Source organism: Dreissena polymorpha, chromosome 2 (assembly GCF_020536995.1).
Source record: "Dreissena polymorpha isolate Duluth1 chromosome 2, UMN_Dpol_1.0, whole genome shotgun sequence".
Classification (NCBI taxonomy): domain Eukaryota; kingdom Metazoa; phylum Mollusca; class Bivalvia; order Myida; family Dreissenidae; genus Dreissena; species Dreissena polymorpha.
The window spans coordinates 88,788,963-88,811,739 of NC_068356.1; the positions used below are offsets into that span (position 1 = coordinate 88,788,963).

The following is a 22,777-nucleotide window of genomic DNA, read 5'->3' on the forward strand; positions in this document are numbered from 1 at the left end:
AGTTAAAAGGGAGTTTGACGTGTTGTATTTAAATAAAATTGTTATAAAAAATAGACAAAAATGTGAGTGTATACTTAAAATGCATGGAAGGTGATGCATTTCGAGATTTAATACGATAAAACAACACAAAATGTGTATCGAAAGTGATTTCAAACAATTTAGTACTAAAGTTAAGATATCGCAAAATGAAATAATTTATGGAAAAACGTGTTGAAATGTCTTATTGCAATGTGAATTGTGTGTAGCTACCCGTTTCGCAATAAAATCATCACATATATACTTATTGTTTCATATTGATTTGAAACGGTATAAAGGAAGTTTTAAATGTCGTCTCTAACGTTTATATGATAAAACAAGGCTGAATGTTATTATGAAGTGATGTTAACCAATTTGGTAAGTAAGTGAAGAATACAAAGAAGTGCATAACTTTATTGCAAAACGGGTTGCAGTGTTTTATTGCAATTTGCCTTTTTTTAATAACTACCCGTTGTGCACTAAACTCGTTTTGCATAAACTCAAACACACATGAACTTATTGATTCAAATTGATTTGAAACGCTGAAAAGAAAGATTCAAATGTCGTATATATGAATTTTGTATACATATAATAAGAGAGGGGTGTAAGATTCGACCAAAAATTATCAGACATTGAAAGTGACCAATTTCATGAGTAAATGTAATAAACAAACACAGAATGTATATAAACAGTGATCTTAACACTTTCATGATTAAGCGAATTTAACCCAGAAATCCAATAATGTTATTGCAAAACGGGTTGCAGTGTCTTATTGCGATGTTAAAAAAATAAATAGTAGCCCGTTTCACAATAAACTCATTTTGCACTAATACATCACACATGTACTAATTGATTCCAAATGATTGGACACTTTTCGAAGAAAGTCTCAACGTTGTTTATAAGGATTTTTTTTTTCAAAATAACACAGAGGGGTACGATTCGACCAACAAATAAAAGGCAGTTAAAGTGATCAATTTCATGAGTAAATGTGATACAACAACACTGAATTGGTGACGAAAGTGACTTTAACCAATGCAATACTTAATTGAAGAAAACCGAGAAATGCAATAATTTTATTGCGAAACGGGTTAGAGTGTCTTATTGCAATTTGTAAATTTTAATATTAACCCGTTTTGGAATAAACCCGTTTTGCAATAAACGCATCACACATGTTCTATATAATTCACATTTATAGAAAACTGTGACAATAAAGTCTAAAAAACTGTCGTATTACTGGATTTTCTTTTTCAAAATAACATATAAGTATAAGTGCAGACAAACAAAAACGACATCGGAAGTTATCGATTTGATAAATATGATAAAACATTACAAAATTGTATGGAAAGTGATTACAGCCAAGTTCGTACTGAAGTGAAGAAAACCCAGAAGTGCACTAATTTTATTGCAAAACGGGTTGCGGTGTTTTATTGCAATTTGATATTTGTTTAACAACACGGTTTACAATACACCCGTTTTGCAATAATTTTATTTCAAAACGGGTTTGTGAGTCTTTTTGCAATTTGAAATGTTCCCAATCACCCGTTTTGCAACAACCCGTTTAGCACTAAAATCATTACACGCGTTAAAATAAATTCAAAGGGATAGGAATTATTAAAATAAAGTTTCACATGTCGTATTTAAATAATATTATATCACAAAATAGACAAAACTGTGAGCTTTGACTAAACATTTAAAGGCATGGAAGGCGGTAAAATTACAACAGTTTTGTCTATATTTGAAAATACTATTATTTCAATACGAGATTTCAAATTTCCTTTTTCATGTTTCCAATCCATTTGAATAAATTAATACATGTGTAATTATTTTATTGCAAAACGGGTTTATTGCAAAGCGGTTTGTTATGAAAATTTCAAATTGCAATAAGATACTCTAACCCGTTTTGCAATAACATTATTGCAAATAAATTTGCGATGATTTGATTGCAATACGGGTTTATTGCAAAGCGGGTTGTTATGAAAATTTCAAATTGCAATAAGACACTCCAACCCGTTTTGCAATAAAATTATTGCATTTCTTGGTTTTCTTCAATTAAGTATTGCATTGGTTAAAGTCACTTTCGTCACCAATTCAGTGTTGTTGTATCACATTTACTCATGAAATTGATCACTTTAACTGCCTTTTATTTGTTGGTCGAATCGTACACCTCTGTGTTATTTTGAAAAAAAAAATCCTTATAAACAACGTTGAGACTTTCTTCGAAAAGTGTCAAATCAATTTGAATCAATTAGTACATGTGTTGTATAGTGAAAATGAGTTTATTGTGAAACGGGCTTTTATTTCTTTTTTTTACATCGCAATAAGACACTGCAACCCGTTTTGCAATAACATTATTCGATTTCTGGGTTAAATTCGCTTAATCATGAAAGTGTTAAGATCACTGTTTATATACATTCTGTGTTTGTTTATCACATTTACATATGGAATTGGTCACTTTCAATGTCTGTTAATTTTAGGTCGAATCTGACACCTCTATCTTATTATATGTATACAAACTCCATATATACGACATCTGAATCTTTCTTTTTAGCGTTTCAAATCAAATAAAATTATGCACTTCTGGGTATTCTTCACTTAATTCCCAAATTGGTGAACATCACTTTATGTAAACATTCAGCCTTGTTTTATCATATTTACGTTAAAGACGACTTTAAAAGTTCCGTTACACCGTTTCACATCAATATGAAACAATTAGTATTCAATCTCGAAATGCATCATCTTCCATGCATTTTAAGTCTTAACTCACAGTTTTGTCTATTTTTATAACAATTTTATTTAAAAACAACACTTGAAACTCCCTTTTAACTCTTCCAATTCATTTGAATTAATAAGACACTCCAACCCGTTTTGCAATAAATTTATTGCAAAACGGATTTATTGCAAAACGGGTTGTTACAGGGGTTATTAATTGTCGTGGTACTTGTTACTTAAGAAGGACGTATTGAAACCGCATCTGTGTTTTGATTATATAAGTAATATTAATTTGCTCGATTTCTTTATGATGCCTTAATATGTAACGGACGAAAAAGCACATATTCATGGGTGAAAGTTTTCCGTATTATTACGGATTTCCGTAAATTCGATCTTCAGTCAGGTCGTTTTTCCAAATCGTCCAGATCCGAGGAGATATTTTTTTTGGGGGGGGGGGGGGGTAACCCCTACCTTTGATTTTAATCGGACCCGAAGTTTAACGGCTACAAGTCGAAATAAAATGTCTCCTGCAAAAGGAATCTGGTACGGATACGAGCCAAATGATCCTTCGCCGTGCAGAAGACAGCATGACGTCACCTCATTAGAATAGTCTGGCAAAATCTGCCGATAATTTACGATTCCTTTGTCTCCGATGTCTACGAAATGGTTTACAACACGGAATAACTCGAAGTAAATCGGAATCTGACTCGGTTTCCAAACACGCGTTTTGATTGGTTTACGTTAATCGGTCAACCAATTAAAATCAACGTTACGAAAATAAATCTCTCAAAAGCATATGGCGGACAAGTTGAAGTAACTTTTTTCCGAAACCCAAACAACCGATAAAATTATGTATTTACCTCCGGGGTATAACACCAAAGAACTTGAAAGTGGTGTTAAGAACAAGTGGCGATGGGAATGGCTCAACGAAAGAGGCTCTCTTGGTGAGAAATGGGGAGATTGGCTGAAAAAACCAAACACTCCGGGTAGCGCCTATTGTGAAATTTGTTTCAAAACGATAAACTACAAATCTAATGGGAAGAAGGCGTTCAAGTCTCACGCTGAGGATGTAACGCATTTGAAAAATTACCGGACGTGGAAATCAAATCAGGTGAATATTTTTAATATCTCTTATTTGTGTTTTTTTCCCACCCGTATCGAATGATCGGTGGCGAAGGTCTGGATAACGGCGGCACGAATTACCCAAATCTACCAAAATCTTCCCAAATCTACCCCAAAACTACCCAAATCTACATAAAAATAATTATTTTACATCATGTTTGTGTGATGGGCACTATTGTTTTGTTAAATGCTTCATTCTTCTCGTGACAATATGTAATTTCCCAATAAAAATACTAAAATCAAATATAGGTTACACACCACTTACAAATTGATTTCTGTTCTGCCCCTGTCAGTCTGAAGAATTGTTCAATATAAGAGCTTTTGTTTATTATGCTGGTTACCTTAGGCATACTATCATTATTACTCTGATTAGGGATAATCATCTTCAAATACTCATTAATTTGTTCATTTCAGGTCCTACCTGGGTCCTCAAAAGCCAAGCCTGAAACGGAGTCTATGCAGGACAGAGTTGCCAAGCAAAGAGCTATTACAGCTGCTTTTATTAGTGAACACTGTTTACCATTCAGTATTGCAGAGGACTTGCTGAACTATGCTAAGAGACTGAGTGAAGATAAGCATGCACTGGGAAAGACAACAATTTCGAAGACGAGTGCCACATACATTATCACCCACGGACTTGCAAAAAGCTTCAAACAGGAAGTGGCAGACAAAGTCAAAGGGAAAAGTGTTTCGCTAAATTTGGATGAGGCCACGAATAACAATAACGATAAGATTGTAAACATTCTAATACAATTCTATGATGAGGAAGAGAACCAAATTGTCTTGCGTCATCTTGGATCACGTAAACAGAATCATGCTACTGCAAAAGATATCATGATGTCAATTGAAAGTGTTCTTGAAGAATATAAAATTGAGTGGTGGCAAGTTGTAAGCATGTTGATGGACAACTGCAGCACAATGCGAGGTGTGCGTGGGGGTGTTGAAACGCTTGCACGTGAAAAAAATCCCAATATGTTAGATGTCAGTGGTGATAGTATTCACATGATCAATAATGCGGCAAAGACTTTACTCAGTAACCTTGATAAAGACATACAGCCTTTCTGTTCAGATCTGTTCTATGACATTGAGGAATCTCCAAAGGTAAAAGAGATCTTCCATGAATTGCAATCCTTCCTGAATATTTCTACTCCAAAGCATCTGATTAGGCCGATCTCAAGTAGATTCCTCCAGATGTTAGACGTCTCCACCAGAGTGATAGAACTTCTAGAACCCCTGACTGTATATTATTACAGTTTCCTGTCCGAGGAAGAAAAATCCAGATATAGGTATATATTATTCAGAGACTTTATGTAAATTGCAATCAATTTTTGTGCTAAAGTTAATCCATTTATGCATAGTGGACTCTTCTGACCTTAATAGTTAGATGAGTCAATTTCCTCTTAAAGGAGTTTCTGGTATATTTTTCTATTTTTAGAATATTTCTTACAGAAATTTCTTTGTTAGCAAACAGTGTAGAACCTGAGATCTCATTATGTAGCTTCTCATCAGGGTCAAGGCCTTTTTGTAGATGCTAGGCATAAATGGGTTAAAAATTGAATTTCTATTGTAAGTATTTCAGAGTTATGGTATCAATAATTGCAAAGAGTTTTGGTATCAATGGCAATGTATATGTTACTTTATGGACTGGTTTAATTTTTGTAAATCTAGTTTGTAAATAAAAATATTTCAGAAGTTTAACATTTATCGTACCAAAAGAAATCATTTTCACAAACATATGCATTTATATATATTATAAAAAATTGCAGTTGTAGATGAAGAGGTAAATATAATAGTTTAATGGTAATAGCATAGATACATATTGCTATTTAGCTTTGCTTCAATAGCTATATCATACTAACTTCTACAGAGCTCCAGATAAAGGTGACTTTCCCACTGCTAACATTTTAATTTTTGATCAAAACCCTTTGTTGCTGGTACTCATTGAAATCGTCTCAATGAGATAATTCTAATGAGAACAAACAACAAAGGGTTAAATGAACAATTAGCAAGTTAATTACTTGTGAAGACCCTTTCACTCCTCTTATCTAGAGCTCTACTTCTATAGATACCTTTTTTAAAAATTCTGCTTGGCTCTGTGTTATTTTTTATGTATTGGTGTTGGTTGTTTAGATTTGTGGTTATATATTTATATATAGATAGTCTACTGCTTGGTGTACATGGTATCATTATCTTTACACTATCTGTGGAATTTGTCTTTTCTTATATATGTGGTAAAACATTATCTGTCTGCAAAATTGTATTGGCAATAACATATACTATCTTTCTTATATGCTGTGAACCTTGCTTCATATAACAAGACTGCCTTTTCTTCATTCAACTGCTTAAGATGGTTGTGTTGTATTTTGTAACAGTATAATATATTTTGTATTATAATTTCTTTTTGATGTGAAATGTATGGCATCATGGTCTTTGCTCAACTTTATCGACATTCTTTTTCATTTTCTACATTAATAAATTGATCTCTGAAAAAGTATTACTTAATGTTAAAACATGTTAAACAGTAAATGATATTTAACTTATTTTAAAATTTAAAACAAAAAAATTATTTATGAACATGATGATAAATATATAATTTTATTACCTGATGCCTTATATAAATGGAATTAGGAAAAGGTAATGTTGCAATGTTTTCGAACTGTTGACCTATCAATAGTTTTACCTTTTATGTTGAAATAGTTTAATGATAAACAACATTTAATCATTATTACCTAATGCCTTATATAAATGATAATTAATTATTTTTGCTATTTTCTCGTCAAAAAGTTGAAATTTAATCAGGTGATAAAACAGTTATTTCATGGATGCTTGGTGAACAATCAAAATTGTTGTTGTCTGTATCAGGGCTGACATTTGGAACTGTTCTCATCGGCCTTAGGCAACAGTTCCAAAGTCATCCCTGATACCTTGAGACAACAGTTTTGACTGTTCACCAAGCATCCATGAAATAACTGTACATATACTATTTCACATGAGCCAATTTCACATAACCGGAGTGCATTGTATATCAAACAGGCTTTTGATACTTATTTTAATATGTTTCACAGGACAGTTGTCAGCAAGATTTTGACAGACAAGGAGGTGTTGGACAAAGCTCAGGCAGCCATTGTGTTGTTACAGATGTCCCAGGAGAAACAACAGAAATCCAAGACAAGCTCTGACAGGAAAGAAAGGATCATCAACAGTCTATTTCAAAATAGAAGAGAAACGGAGGCCATGTTGAACACATATCGGGGTCTGCTCCTCACTTTCCAGGAATATGTGAAGGCTTTCCAGGCAGAGAAGCCCCTAATCCATACACTTCACACAAGAATGTTGGAGGTCACCAGACAGTTCTTGGGAATGTTCATTAAGCCAGAACATATTCCTGACAGAGTGAGTGACTTGGTGAAACTAGACGTTAATGACCGTGAAATTCAGAAGGCTGACAGAGACTTGGGTGTGGGGAAGTTTGCCCATGTTGACATGAAGAAAGCTAGAATGGACAAGTCCTGTCAACATTGGGTCACAAAATTCTATAGCCATCTTAGAACTGGGTATGTCATGGCTGCCATAAAGATGCTGAAGATGCCCCTCAACAATCACACCATCAGACAGATGACAGTACTGGATCCTGCACTTGTCGGTCACAGTCAGGTTGAACAGGCTATGAAGAATCTTGGCAAAAAGATGCCACAAGTCCTGTCTAAAGAAGACCTTGGAGCTTTGTCCCAGGAAGCTTCCATATACAATGTTGACCTGCAGGTAAAGGATCTCCAGGCAAAGTATAAAGAAGATGATCGTATAGACAGTGGGTACTGGGTTAAAGTCTTCGACCTGAATAATTTCTGCGCAATGAGATACCCAACCATTAAGAAGCTAGTCATGCCACTTTTGACTGTGTTTAGTGGACCACTGATTGAATCAACATTCAACATCATGGACGACATTATTGAAAAAGACCGGACAAAGATGACAGTTGTCAATTATGAAGCCGTAGCAATTGTGAAGACCGCTCTTAGGAAAAAAAATGTGAAAAGTACAGACCTTAAAGTCACACCAAATATGAAAAAGGCCTGTATTTCTGCTTACTCCAGTTATCAGAAATATCTGAAGGAAATGAAAGAGGAAAAGAAGAAAAGAGAAGATGCAGTTTTGGACTCTTCAGTTCAGCTGTTGAAACTTGAACGTGCCAAAAAAATTGCAAAGTTAGTAAGGTTGAAGAACAGACATTCAGGGATTAAGAGGAAACCGGACACAAGTAGCGATGGAACAGGAAGGAAGTGGAAAAGAATAAAGAAGATATAGTTCTGAACTTCTGGTGTATCATGAAATAATGTTTTAACAAGTGAAAATAATGTGATTTTTAATGCATGGTTTAAGAGAATTAAGAAGCTATTTTATTACAAAAATTAATTTTTATCTGATCAAAAGACACTACACAAAATGCTTCATTTTAATTTCAAAGTTTAATCTTTTGATAGAAGACAAATTAAGTGCTTCAGTAATTTCTTTAAAAAATATCTAGATAAGATATTCAAACTAATTACATAAAAATACAAGAAAGAAAATGTATTACTGTAATATGTTCATCAATGTTAATCTACATGAAATTTTAAAGATATTTTCTACCCAAACTGTTTTTTTCTGTTTTGAATAACTTAAAAATACAGGTGTCTTTAAGCTCAGGAGAAGTGATTTCTTCGTTTTAAATAAGCTAAAATGCAGGAGCTTCCGGGGGCCTCCGGCCCCCTGGACCCCTGGCCAGGGCCTTGCCCTGGACCCCACCGGGGGCCCTATCGGCCCCCAGGCCCCCAGATTTTTTTTTCAGTATTTTGGGTTTTTTCAACTTTCACCCATGCATATTACATTCTCAATTTTACTGTCCAATAAATTTCTTTAACGAAATCCCTGCAATATTAATTCCATATATTTTTTCCGTATCATTTATTTGCAAGTTGTCTTTCCAAATAATTTGTGTTTGAAGGATCGCTTAAAACAGCTTCCTCTGCTAAATTTGAATTCGAATGACTACCGTTAAACACTTTTATTAAACTTACGATGACCCCTGTGTTTTCCAGGACCCCGGGGGATGGGCGCGTTTCTCGCACAGTGGAACTGAAAGCTACGGTGTCCTCGTCTGTCGTTTCCGCGCAAGAAATCAGCAGTTACAAACTTCTGGTTTTATGTGTATGTCTGTGGTGTATGTCGAGTGTTCACTTGTAATGGTATTTTTTGTATAGGTTGGAGTGACGCGTGGCCGTTACTGTTAGCATGTTGTTGCTCACTAATGGCGGTCCTTTGAACTGTGAAATATTTTGTCTTCTGAAAATTGTAAATTGATTGTTGGGCGTTGACTGTTTTTAATATAATGGTAATGTTTTCTTTTTAAATGCATGTATATGGGGTATTTTGCTTTATTAACCGCATGTGGTCGTTTTATGGATATGTATTTTTGCATAAATATATTGCTATTTCTTCTGTGTTCATGTCTTTTCCGCGTTTGATGAAGTACACTCCCTGATAATCCTCTATGGTCTGTTATGGTCCAATGTAGGTGTTGATGTTGCTTTAAGCATACTTCACAGAGTCTAAAGACCACATGTAAGTCCCTGACAGTGGTCAAGAGAAATCCTTAGCGAAACGAGTGGGATCGTGAATCGGGTGGCATTGTGATTTTCTTGGACATTAAAAAATAAACTTGGTTAACGGCGAACAACACGGTTGAGGGTCCTGTGAGGCTGTTTTGTGTTAGTGTTATTATGTTTTACAATGATATTTACCTGCAAGTATAAAGAATGTTTTGCAAAGCCATCATGTTTATTGAATGTTCATTGTTGTATGTGATACCGGACATGATCCATATCGGATAGAAAACTCTCTGCCCAGTTTAACAAACATCTGATATTTATTACTACGGACACCCGCCTCGTTAAAAAAACCATAATTCTTGCCGTTTCATGCGAAAATGGGTTTTATGCACGTGCGACCAGCATTATTCCATACCCTGTCCGAACGCTAGACGACCAAGACAAACAATTTCGACGAGTAGACAGATTCACGGAAACTGACGACCCTGAAGGAAATCGCCGACGAATTAGATTTACATCGGACAACATGGACCGCATATAAAGACTGATCGGACATAGACTTTAAAGGGGCCGTTTAACGTTTTGGTATATTGACAACATTAAGAAAAAATGTTTCAGATTCGCAAATTTTCGTTGTAGTTATGATATTGGTAAATACGCAGTAATACTGAACATTTACCATGCTCTAAAATATCAATTATACGTATCTTTTGACGATTAAAAAAACTCAAAATTATAAAGCGTGGCCACGCGAAACGATTGAATAATTTGGAGAGTTCTGTTGTTGTCGTTATATTTTGGGATACTACGGGGATTGCTTATATAAGGAATAGAATACATAACTCATAATATGAGCATAGATGGCCGAGTGGTCTAAGCGATAGACTTTTATTTCAGGGGTCAGTGGTTCTAGCCCAGTTGAGTTTTTTTTCATTCATTAAATTTATTCTTTTTTTTTACTGGAGCTGGAAAAGTAAGGAAACTGGCATCAATTTCGTTACAAAAGTGCATTATAAAAGTTTGCAAATAAAACTAACACTGAAATTGAACATTTCAAGCCTAAGGGCATGTAGATGAATATTTTAATTTGTTTGTGCAATTAATATGAAGCAATGAAATATACCCATAATTCCCGATTTGAAGATTTCACGACGCAAATTTTCTTCATTTCAGGGTTTTTTCGCGCTAATTTTTCCCAATCGATATGGTATCCTTCTTTCCTATAAGTTTGTGCCCTTATAAGATCGTGTACTTTTTTTATGACGTAAACTTCTAAGCAACATTCGAACGCACGTGCCCGAAATCTCTTCAACATTGTAACGCGAGAATTTCCACAGCCGATAAGACAGTAATGAGGAAAAAACAGGTAATAACCCAATAATTATGATATAAACTTTGAACAATTACATATATTGTCCGTTTTACTGACCATGTTCTCATAGAAATAGCCGTTCCCATAGAAATATCAGACGGACGCGGCCATGTTTGTCAATGTTTTGATCGTAAAATGTTGTAAGGGTAGTTTCCCTTGGATGCCCGTCTCGAATTTGTATTGTGCTCTCTGTTATGAGTACTTTGCATGACAATACGATTCATCACACACATTCTTTTCTCTCTTTTGAAACTCAATGTCTGTCGAATTTCTAGCAAGCACTACGCCAAGTACCGTTATTACACACCAGAGCTTCTAAACAATGCATTAGATAGTGTAAAGACTAGCAACATCACCGTCAGAAAAGCAGCCTTGGTGTTTGGGGTCCCAATTCAGACTCTGCGAGATTGAGTGAAAGGGCGTATTGATCCAACTAACTTAAAAACGACATAACATTGCTTTCCTTTGAAGAGGAGAAATCTCTTGTGGAATATGTAGAGGTCGTGGCACAACTTGGCTATGGTATAACCAACAATAAATTAAAGGAGCTTGGTGCAGAATTAGCCCAGGCATTAGGGAGAAAGGTTAATTCAAAACCATTAAGTAACTGACTGGGTTCTTGCAACGATGGAAAGAGCGTGTAAGCTCGGTAAAACCGAGTCCGCTTGAAACCAATAGAGAGAGAAAAGTCATCACCTGGTGTTGTAGATCAATACTTCACAAATTTAAAAAAAGGTTATTGAAGACAACGGATTGTCTGACAAGCCTCAATTCATTTATAATCTGGACGAAACCGGCATTCAGCCAGAGCACCGCCCTCCAAATATTATTGCCCCCATACATGAAAAGCCATAGTCTGTGACATCCCCCGCTCGACAACAACAACTGTAATTGGTTGAGCAAACGCGGCCGGTAATCATCCGCCCCCATATTTTATATATAAAGGAAAACGGATGAACGTAGACCTATGCAAAGGCAGCTCAACAGGAAACAAGATTGTAATTACAGAATCGGGATGGTAAAATTCAGCTATTTTCAGAGATTAAATTCAGAACCACTTCCTCCCGAACGTCAGATCCTCCTCAAACAAAACAGAGCCAATACTGATCATATTCGATGGACACTCAAGCCACACATCAAAGCAAAGATCGATTTGGCGGTAGCAAACAACATAACTTTATTTGTCTTACCAGCGCACACGTCTCATCTCCTTCAGCCGCTTGATGTGGGAATATTCGGACCCTTCAAGGGATATTATTATAGGGAATGTGCCTCTTTTATGAGAGCAAACATGGGACAGTCCATAACAAAGTATGACAGATATTGCTTGTAAAGCGTATCTTCGTGCCATGTGCCCTTCACATATTACTGCCGCCTTAAAAAATCAGGAATATTTCCTCTGGATGGAGACGCGGTCGAGCGGGAGAAACTGTTTCTCTGTGAAGCTTTCACAGTCAACACACCCGAGCAGAAGATCAAGGAAATTAAGTCGGAAATATATGCTGTCGAAGCATATTTTAAAATGAAAATGGAAACTGCGGTGATCCATCCCAGCAAAGCATGCGGTTGTACGTGTACATGTTCCAACGTCGAAAAACCGAACAATACAAAGCCACGCCTTACCAAACCTAGACCTGGTGGGAAAAACATTACAGATCCATCATTCATTGAAATATTATCCCAGTACGAGGAGGCTTATTGAAGAAACCATGCATAGTAAAGGAAAGGGAAAGACAATCGAAAAAAGAGGAGATCCGACATAACGGATCCACTCAATCCCAAACCATCGACCAGTTGGCTTTATGCATCCGTATTGGATGATGAGAGAATTGACAATGAGGAGCATTGACAATGAGGAAGAAGTGTGCTGTGTATGCGAAAAAATTTAACCTCCAAATGATGACACAAGACCATATGTTAAGATCGTGACCTGGGCCTATTGCGATAAATGTTCTCACTGCGTCCATTTAGGATTTTGTCACAAAACAACTGTCATTAGAAGGGGTGACAGCTTTTTATGCCCCGATTGTGAATAGACTTACCCAATAATTATATTTATGCCATAGAATTCTTGTAACTTGATTTTGAGTTATTTTATTTATCGATAGCTCGCGTCCTATTTCTTTAAAACAACGAGGCATGTCACATAATGCATGCATATGCAACCACTTACCCCTCAAAACTAATTCCAAAAGTTTATATTTCTTTGCAACAACTGTTTTAACCCTAAATTTGATTTACGTAAAAACGAAAGTCGCCATTGCTCTTGAGCCCGGCTTAGCAGTGAATTACGCTGACAGAGCCAGGCACATAATCATCCAATCAACAACAACAACAACGACGCTTTGACAAATGTAAATAAATGAAAAATACTTACTCATTCTGATTGTATTGGAATTAGTTTTGAGGGGTAAGTGGTTGCAAGCCATATTCATTATGTGACATGTCTCGTTTTTTTAAGGAATAGGACGCGAGCTATCGACTAAGGGGAGAAAACTCAAGTTTTTTGTTTGAAAGTCTGTCCAAGATTAATTCTTATGGACAAACGGGCTCGAAATATTGCTTGGTTATCGGCCGACTGTGAGTAAACGGCTGGACAGATTTCTTTGAAGTAATTTTTTTAAAGGTTGTCCAATTGCCCATAAGAGGACCAAGGGATGCTTTGGATTAAAGCTATTTTTGACATTTTTGCGGCCCGCGAAGACAGGTCTATGATAAATTCTAGTTAATGACCTTGTTATGATTCCAATATCACAGGTTGGGGATTTTTTTCATGGCTCTTTATAAATTTTTCTCTCATAAAACACGATTATATATAAATATTTGAAAATATTGGGCTCCTGGGCCCATATACTATCCAGGGTACGTTACTTCCACCTGTGGTAATGCCTTGTAGTATCTCCTTCCATGTTTATTGTTGTGTAGTTCAAAAGTAAACCATTGCCAGTTGTTTATTATTAATCACTCATGTATCACTCCTTCATCAGGTATATAGTTTAAGGATAGCACATATAAGCTGAGTTGATGATTTGGCATGTGTATTTAAAAGACCATTAACCAAAATTACTTACTAAAACTTACTGCCAATGTCCGTCTGCAACGAAGTCCGGCGTTATCTCGAAAGTTATTTTATTGTTTATATTATCATAGGAGTGATTTTACATTGCATATTTACAGTAAAATGTAAGTTATCATCCATTGTTGTAAACTGTTAGTTTTTATTGATATATTTGTTAAACTTGCCACTTAAGCATTAATGTTTCGGATATTTTGCGCCGAAATATTTCCTCTTTGTTAAAATGGCAAATTCATTTAGGTCAGAAAGTACTTTATTTGTCTATTGTTGTATGTAAAGTTTTATAGTTTGAAAATACTTAATTACTAATTGTTATTGTTAGTAAGAAAAAGTAACCTTATTGTTGAATATTTGCCGCGGCAGAACTACGTTTAGGATTTAGGATCCCTAAATGCATGTGATTGGTTGTTGTAATCCGAAGTCATTTTGATTGGCTGAGGAAATTCCTAAGTCATTTTGATTGGTTAGTGCTCAGAATCCTAATCCTAAGTTGCTATGCGACAGGTATAAATAGCGCGGATAAACAACATTTGGTATCTTACATGATCACAAAATTCCGTTCATTACGGCATAAAAATCAGATCTTTATGAATTATTTAGATCTTACTGTCAGATCTTCTCCATTCTGAAAATGGTAAGCTATTTTACAAGTTAAAATTAACTTTACATTTTTGGTATTTAACAGTATTTAGTACAGTAAAAAATGATCCATCTTATGAACTCCACAGAGCTCAATAATTTATCTGCGCTATACAGAAAACACTTGTCATTAGATCTGTGTTTAACGTCTACATTGAAATGTTTTTAGAAACACATCGAATTTATATTACATTATTAGTAATTCTTAGTATTTGCAAATAAAAGACGTTGAAAACATGAATCGCAGTTGTTTTGCAGCCATCATGACAAGAGCGGCTAAACTATAGGCTGGGTACAACTAAATGGTAGCGGTACACTAGAATGAAACATACTTTAAAGTGAGCAACTTGAATTGCTCACTCTAGTGACGAATAATAGCGCCCGACGGCGCATGTCGAAACTTTAGAACGATATTATAGAAAGCTTAGGTAACCAAAGGAATTAAAAGGACGATCAAAATCGCTCACGCACAACTTCATATCACACGGAACAACTGCAAGTCTGAATGTTTTACGTTGAAAAGTGTTGAGGGAAATCGCCTCGGGACAAGTTAACGAACAGACAAACAGATAGGCGTCCATGTTTATTCCAGTAGATTCCCCCCTTCAGGTGTAAGAATACATATTATTAAATATACAGGCGCATTATTGTGTTAGCTGATGAATTTTCGTATCCATTGTCAGTTTACATGAAATTGCAAAGCAGTTAATGCATTTATCAATCCGCTAACACTAATGCAACTTGAACATTTTTATATTTCACAAGTTGGAAATATTACCCAAAGTTTTCTCAAACCCAAAAGCTCCCCACCTAACCATGTGTCGCCTAGAATGCACGTGCCACCCCTGAACAGGGTCATCATTACACGTGGCTTCGTTCTTACAACAACATTAATAGTAAATGTTGACGACACTGTCACTCTTCATTCCTATCAGATGAATCCATACTCATAGAACTAATATTAAAAGTAATCGGCATCCCTTTTACAACTTAATTATAAATAATTAGGAACAAATGGGACTGAAAGGCCCAAAGTCGCTCACCTGAGATAAAAAGGAACTGACCTGCTCAGTGCAGCCCCAAGAACAAATGTTCTGACCAAGTTTTATGAAGAGTGAACTAAAAATGTAACTTTTAGAGTGCTAATAAGGTTTTACCCTGGAAGCCATGTTGTTCAACAGACCGGAAATATTTTCGAACTGATCCAATATATCATTAAAACAAATGTTCTGACCAAATGTTATATAGATTGGACAATAAGAGTGTTAACAAGTTTTTACTATAGCCACATAAGGAAAAATGCTCCGCTCCCCTGGCGGCCATGTTTTTCGACCAACCGAAATCATTTTCAAATTCCTCTAATATATCATTGGCACAAATCTTCTTACCAACTTTAATTAAAATCAGACATTAAATGTTGCCTCTAGTGTTAACAAGGTACTACTATAGTAATATATAGCAATATAAAGAAAAATGACACGCCCCATTGCCACCATGTTGTTCAAGCAACCAGAGCCATTTTAAAACTCGTTCAAGATATCACTAGAAAAAAATGTTCTGACAAAGTTTCATGAAGATTGAACAATAAATGTGACATTTAGAGTGTTAACAAGCTTTTACTATAGCAATATAAGGAAATATTCACCGCCACTTGGGGGCCACGTTTTTCAACAAACCAAAACCATTTTCGAACTCTTGCAAGATATTACCGAGACAAACCTTCTGACCAAGTTTCATGAAAATAGGACAATAAATGTGGCCTCTAGAGCGTTAACAAGGATTTACTATAGCCATATAAGGAAAAATGCCACGCCCCCTGGTGGCAATGTATTTCAACAGACCAGATCCATTTTTAAACTTATCCATAATGTCATTAAGACGTATGTTCTGACCAAGTTTCATGAAGATCGGGCCATAAATTTGGCCCTCTAGGGTGTTAACAAGGTTTTACTATAGCCATATAAGGAAAAATGCCCCGCCAAATGGCGGCCATGTTTTTCATCCAACCGAAATCATTTTCGAACTCGTCCAAGATATCATAGGGACATAATCTTCTGACCACATTTCATGAAGATCGGACAATAAATGTGGCCTCTAGAATGTCAACAAGGTTTTACTATAGCCATTTTAGGAAAAATGCTCCGCCCCCTTTCCGCCATGTTTTTCAAGCAACCGTAACCATTTTGGAGCTCGTCCAAGATATCATTGAGACGAATCTTTTGACAAAATTTCATGAAATTTGGACAATAAATGTGGCCTCTAATGTGTTAACCAGGCAAATATTGACGCCGCACGCCGGACAAAAGGTGATCACAAAAGCTCACCATGAGCACATTGTGCTCTGGTGAGCTAAAAACGCTGTATAAGAAAAGCGACCATGCCTATAAAGGCCATGCGTTTAATTAGAATAAAATCAGTTTAAACATATGTAAAGGAGGGTCGCACAAATGACCATTTGAATTAGTTTGGGAAAGCCAGACATGGAAAATGCCTCGCTTACCGTAAGCGATGTTTCATGTCATAGAAACTTGATTGATAATCAACACGTGTTCATCTCAGCCGTATCAAGAGTAATTTATTTTGTAAAATTGCTGAAGAAGACGCCAACCAGAACAACTCACTCTTCAGTACGTCGTTCTTACTATTAAAACGGGATTCATGGCCTGTCTGTTTGCTGTTTTGGTTGGTTCGGACGTACAGAATTAGTTAAAAATAAATATTCCTGCTACAAATATATCAATGAATTCTGGCATTATGTTTCACTTACTGCGCCTCAGTCCGTAAATATCACAACACGGTTCTAGAAAAGGAGATATACAGTCATCAAATACTACAGAAAAGTATAACCTAAGAACATTACCTTTGTTTCAAAAGCAGAACACCCTGGAAGACAGCGTATACTATATATCATATAAAGTTTATTATCAAAGGCCCATAACTCCAAGCAATGCGTGGTTGCCAAGACATACCAACATGGATAAGAAAATGGGTGTCTTAATAGCACGAATAGTTGTCCTGTGCCGTCAGTCAAGAACACTTTTCAACAGGCTCTCTGATTGTTTTAGTCACATAATTCAAAATAGATCAAAAACACAAATAAAGCAAAATGGCAGCATACAATCAATGACGTACAAAGTCGATGCCTTGGCGAAATTATTGTGAAAATCAATATGCAGGTAGAAACAATTAGATTGAAACTATTTAAAACTTACAAATGTCCATTTGTACAATTATTAATGAGACATGGACGTAGAGGATAGTATACAACATCCATAACCACCAGCAATTACTAAATAACATGTAATTAAAATGTTTATTCTCTAACTGTAATTCAACAGTTTTAGTCCAGCACTTATCCCTTTCCTTTTCCAAGGTACCCACAGTTGTCTGCTAGAATTGGGTACATATTCACCAATAATGTTCTATGACTTGGGAGTATTAAAGCTAAAGAAAGTTTTGTTTTTTTTAATTTCCTGGCTCTAAATGTTACTTATGCTTTTATTCCCAATAAAAAAAATATTTTAATGAAAATTGTCAATAGAAAGGAAAACAAGGGACAAAATTGTCACAAAACCAGGTTTTCATTGTGAAAAAAAATCTGATTAAGGGAGACAACTCAAACTGAACTTTTGAAATGAACAAACAAAATTAACCCCCTTTGTAAGTTTGTTTCAAAATAAATCTATTTTAAGTTGTGGTGACCTTGACATTGGAGATATTGACGTGATTCTTTCGTGCGACACACCGTCCCATGATGGTGAACAAAGTGCCAAATAATTGTAAAATCTCACAATGAATGACATAGTTATGGCCCAGACAAGCTCATTTATTGCCAATTTTGACCTTTGAACTCAAAGTGTGACCTTGACCTTGGAGATATCGACGTAATTATTTCGCGCGACACACCGTCCAATGATGGTGAACAAATGTGCCAAATGATTTTAAAATATGACAATGAACGACATAGTTATGGCCCGGACAAGCTTGTTCCGCCCGCCCGCCAGCCCGCCAGCCAGCCAGCCAGCCCGCCCGCCCGCATTCGCCAATCTAATAACCAGTTATCTAATAACCAGTTTTTTCCTTCGGAAAACCTGGTTAAAAAAGCATGTTTGAAACGAAACAGTTGAAGAAATATTCTTCATGCTATGCTAAATATAAGTAGATTCATAGGTCTTGTTCTGGAACACACTGGGCTTAATGCTTATGCATAATGTCATCCCAGATTATGCACAGGCTAATTAGGGACAACACTTTACACCTTATCTGAATTTTCGCTAGCAAGAGGCTTATATTTTAGTTGACATAAAATTGCATGGCTACAAATAATGTCATTTTTTTGTTTGATGTTGAATTTGTTGATTTTTGTATATAAGTCTGATATAAGACTTTAAATATGAACTTTCGTTGGACATTTGATTTCATAATTGAAAGGACTATATGAAAATCCCCAAATATTATTGTTCAACATATAATATTGCTTTCCCAGTTATTATGTGAATATGAACACGGACCCTGGTCTCAGTACTGTTGATAGTAGCTGGTGTTTGGGGCTGGAAACCCCTGCTCCTGGTAAGGTGAGAGGAATGTGTGCTCCCTCCTCGTGAATGTGTTCTCCCTGCCCTGGTCCCTGTCTCCCTGACTCATGTCTCCATAGGTTTCCCTGTTTGGTGTCTGGTCGTTCTGCATGTTGGGGTAGCGCTCCTGCTGCCACAGGTTCAACAGCACCATATTGGAAACTGGTGTCTGGAAAATACATGTATGTGTGAGGCATGGAAACAACATTCTTGAGCAATACAAAGTTACAATCAAGAATTTGTGGTCACAATAGTCCCCTTAAGGATAAATGCATACTTGGAAAGCTAATTGAGATAAATAAGTTTTTAAGAATTTCACACCAAAATATTTGAAAGTTCATGCGTATATGAAAGAACTACCGTAACAATGATCAATATGAAAATTGTTGCAAAAGCCCTGAATATTATTAAGAGTTTTTTTTCACTCTGAAAACAATCAGTGAGTGTAATTGATATTTTGACAAAAAGGGCAGTACACTGTAACATAATAGTTTGTTCACTTTATTATGAGAAGCTCATATTATATTTCAGGACTTAAACCAATATTGTTACCTTTGAAATTATCCTCAAAATACGGACGCTTTGTTGACGTCTGGTAGTCCTGAGTAAAAGTATCAGCTTTTCTCTTTCCACCTAACATGTTACGTGATTTTCCACGTCCACGATAACCCCCATCTCTCCCAGCACCACTTGAGCCTCTTCCTCGCTGACCTTGACCCAAATCTGTCCTGGGTTCATCTGCAAACTGGCCACGGTCATAGGACCAGGATGTTTCAAACTTCCCAAAGGCTGGCTGACCCCACTCTCTGTCAGGCAAAAGTTTCTGGTCATTTGAGCCAGACCACTGTACAGTCTGCTTTGAAGGTTCAGAGGACACTTGAGGCTGCGCGTGTTTGAAACTTTGTCCTGGACTTTGTTGCCTGGGGGACTTGTACCCCTGCTGTTTGGGTTGGTACCCTTGTTGTTTGTGGGTCTGGCCGGGCTGACCTGCTCCCCGGCCCCGCCCCCATTTCTTGCCTGCATGCTGACCCCTTGAACCCTGAGGTCCCGCACCCTGACCTCTTTTCTTCTCAGGGAAGACATCCTTCTTGACATCAACAGGTGGTAAGCATCGAGCCACCCTGTTCAGCACTAAAGTAAACAAGTGTTCAATCTAACACCATATCAAACATCCCTATATAATGGTAAAAATGAAAGAGCGTCAGTGTGTAGGAACTGTAGGAACATTTAAACGGAAACAGACAAGAGATTGTATTTGGGACCTAAACAAAAACAAACAACAGAAAAGGAAATGTTAATGTGTAGAAAACGGAGGTTTCAAGACAATGATGGCCACTCACAGTTTGCGTTCCAGGTTCTCCAGTTTGGACTTCATCGACTCCAGCATGGCCCTTGTCTCATCTGACTTGCTGGCTGACCTGAAATGGGCACACAGGCATCCCACTACTACCCGCAGGCTCACAACAACATATTCACTGTTAAGTTCTTAACAGAACTTTATTATCAGGAGCAACAACCTATTTAACAAAATGTACACTTAAGGTTAAAAATAGCACTTTGATTCAAACAATTAAGACAATAAAATTATTTGAAAATACTGTGTAAATGCACAGAAAACTTAAATGGCAAATAACTCCAGCCATATTTCAAAGTGCTTTTGTACTTCACAGTAAACAACTAAAAACATGGTGTCTTACTGTCTCTGTTTGTTGTGTTCAAAGCGCGAGGGACTTCGCGACCTGTCTCCTTGGCGTTGCCTGTCATCATGGGGTTCATGAGACCAGATGTCTCTCTGGGGTTCAAACTTGTCACGCTCTCTGGTCCCTAAGTCCACCTCAAATTGATTGTGTGGGGAGAACACGTCCTTGAACTGGACATCCTGATAATCATATTAGAGTTCAAACTTTTCACAAAAGAAGCCTATTTAACCCTTTGCATGCTGGGAAATTTGTTGTCTGCTAAAATGTTGTCTGCTGAATTTCTAAAATAAGCATTTTTTTTTATATTTTTTTAAGAATACTATCAGAATAGCAAACAGTTTGGATCCTGATTAGACGCCACGTTCTGTGGTGTCTCATCTGGATCCAAACTGTTTGCAAAGGCCTTCAAAATTTCGTTCCAGCACTGAAAGAGTTAAATTGATCTTGAATTAGTAAGCTGTCAGAGTTACTGTATTTCATCCATTTTGTATCATTGATTAGGCAATAATTCAGAAATTGCTTAAGGCAAAACAACTGCTTATCTAATTTGGAAGAGATATTATGCCCATTAACATTAGCACCAAATTTCATGATGATCCAATTTAAAATAATCAAGTTATAGAGGTGATAAGGTTAATTTGACCATTTCATAACAATTAAAATTTGCTGCACATATTTCCAAAAAACATCCCATATTTTTAAAAACAAAATAAACAAATTACCAGTAAAATCGTGCATTTGTTTGCATCTGTCCAAATCTAAGTCTGAACAAGCATGCCTCCTATTAGGAAGTTATAAGAAATCTAAACAATTATTGTCTAAGAAAATAAATCCTGTTGTCATCATTGAAGATGAACTTTAAAAAGAAAACAAACAAAGTCTACCTACTTACAGACAAACATTAGCTCATCTGTTTACCCAGCCATCATTAATGGCAGTCATAGTAAGTCAAACTAAGTCAAACTTTTATTGGTAATGTATGTACAAAGTGATGTTTTAGACATCGTACAATTAACAATGACAGATTGAGTTTACTGCCTGCTCAGTTGAGGATTTTGCTCTACACTTACTAAGGGCTCTAGGTTATACTACCTTTATTTCAGGCCAACGCCGTCTGAAACGATGAAACCACTCGACTGACAATGGGTTGTCATGTGTTCGCTTCTTCAAGAACACTGCATAGTCAGTTGCCTTGGCTACAACCTCACTTATTGTTAAACCATTCCCAAGGTTTGCCATATATTTAACATGGCTGACAAGTTGTGCTTCCTCTTCAGTGGAGAATAATGGACCCTGTCCTGTCATGACAGTCGGCCGATCTACCATGCGTTGCACTTTATCTCTTAGTAAATAGTGATCTACACCGTACTGTTTAGCAGCAGTTTTTACTGGTGTACCAGTTTCTATTACCATTTTTAATGCATTCATCACAGCTTCTTGTTTTGATACTGTTTTTTGTGGAAACACCTGAAACATAATTAAATTGCTACCAGAAAAGAGAGTGAAAAAAGAAATGTTTCTCTAATGCCAATTTTTGCAAAGTGGATCAGCAATGCTGAAAGGCACACTATCGACAATTTACTGTGGTGTAACATATCGACGTGATTTACCATGGTCACTTGAAACTTGAAACAGACCATAACCATAATGTGGGTCAGCTGTCAAAAAGTTGTAAGTGTAAAATCATTGAGTACCTAACTTTTTTTTTTACATATATTTAAACATTATTTGAATAAAAATAGTATGTTTTTTTCAAAATTTGTGAACATTTACCTGTTTATATCGCATTTTAACGATGGATAGCTCTGGTCGTCTGATTTATAAACAAAAGCACCTGTACACACAGATTGATGACGCATTAACACTTGCGCATGCGCGGTAGACAGAAAATAGAAATAGGTTTGAAAGCTGGTGAGGTTCAATAGACGGTTACCTAACTTGTTTATTAATTCATTTGGTAAGTTCCAGCAGAGAACAACAAG

At 36.3% G+C, this 22,777-nt stretch overlaps 2 protein-coding genes across 2 annotated transcripts in view; one reads left to right on the forward strand and one right to left on the reverse strand.

The window, feature by feature from the left end:
• Positions 1-3,071: 3,071 nt before the first annotated feature.
• LOC127867972 (uncharacterized) lies at positions 3,072-8,708 on the forward strand. The gene is made up of 3 exons (XM_052409504.1): positions 3,072-3,835; positions 4,261-5,132; positions 6,912-8,708. Exons 1-3 carry the CDS (start codon positions 3,575-3,577, stop codon positions 8,149-8,151), a joined length of 2,373 nt encoding a protein of 790 aa, XP_052265464.1. The 5' UTR covers positions 3,072-3,574; the 3' UTR covers positions 8,152-8,708.
• Positions 8,709-15,091: 6,383 nt separating this feature from the next.
• LOC127867971 (uncharacterized) overlaps positions 15,092-22,777 on the reverse strand; it is a 38,773-nt gene continuing 31,087 nt past the window's right edge. The window contains exons 14-18 of the mRNA XM_052409503.1: positions 21,888-22,262; positions 20,793-20,974; positions 20,436-20,513; positions 19,648-20,226; positions 15,092-19,264 (exon numbers count right to left, since the gene is read on the reverse strand). Of these exons, the coding sequence (XP_052265463.1) occupies positions 20,190-20,226; positions 20,436-20,513; positions 20,793-20,974; positions 21,888-22,262 (672 nt within the window). The 3' untranslated portion in view covers positions 15,092-19,264; positions 19,648-20,189. The remainder of the gene's footprint in view (positions 19,265-19,647; positions 20,227-20,435; positions 20,514-20,792; positions 20,975-21,887; positions 22,263-22,777) is intronic.

Bases quoted from the DNA above. Each gene is read 5' to 3' on its own strand.
- LOC127867972 (XM_052409504.1), top strand. From the start codon at position 3,575: ATGTATTTACCTCCGGGGTATAACACCAAAGAACTTGAAAGTGGTGTT. The intron at 3,836-4,260 runs GTGAATATTTTT...TGTTCATTTCAG, and splicing joins GGACGTGGAAATCAAATCAG to GTCCTACCTGGGTCCTCAAA. The intron at 5,133-6,911 runs GTATATATTATT...TATGTTTCACAG, and splicing joins GAAGAAAAATCCAGATATAG to GACAGTTGTCAGCAAGATTT.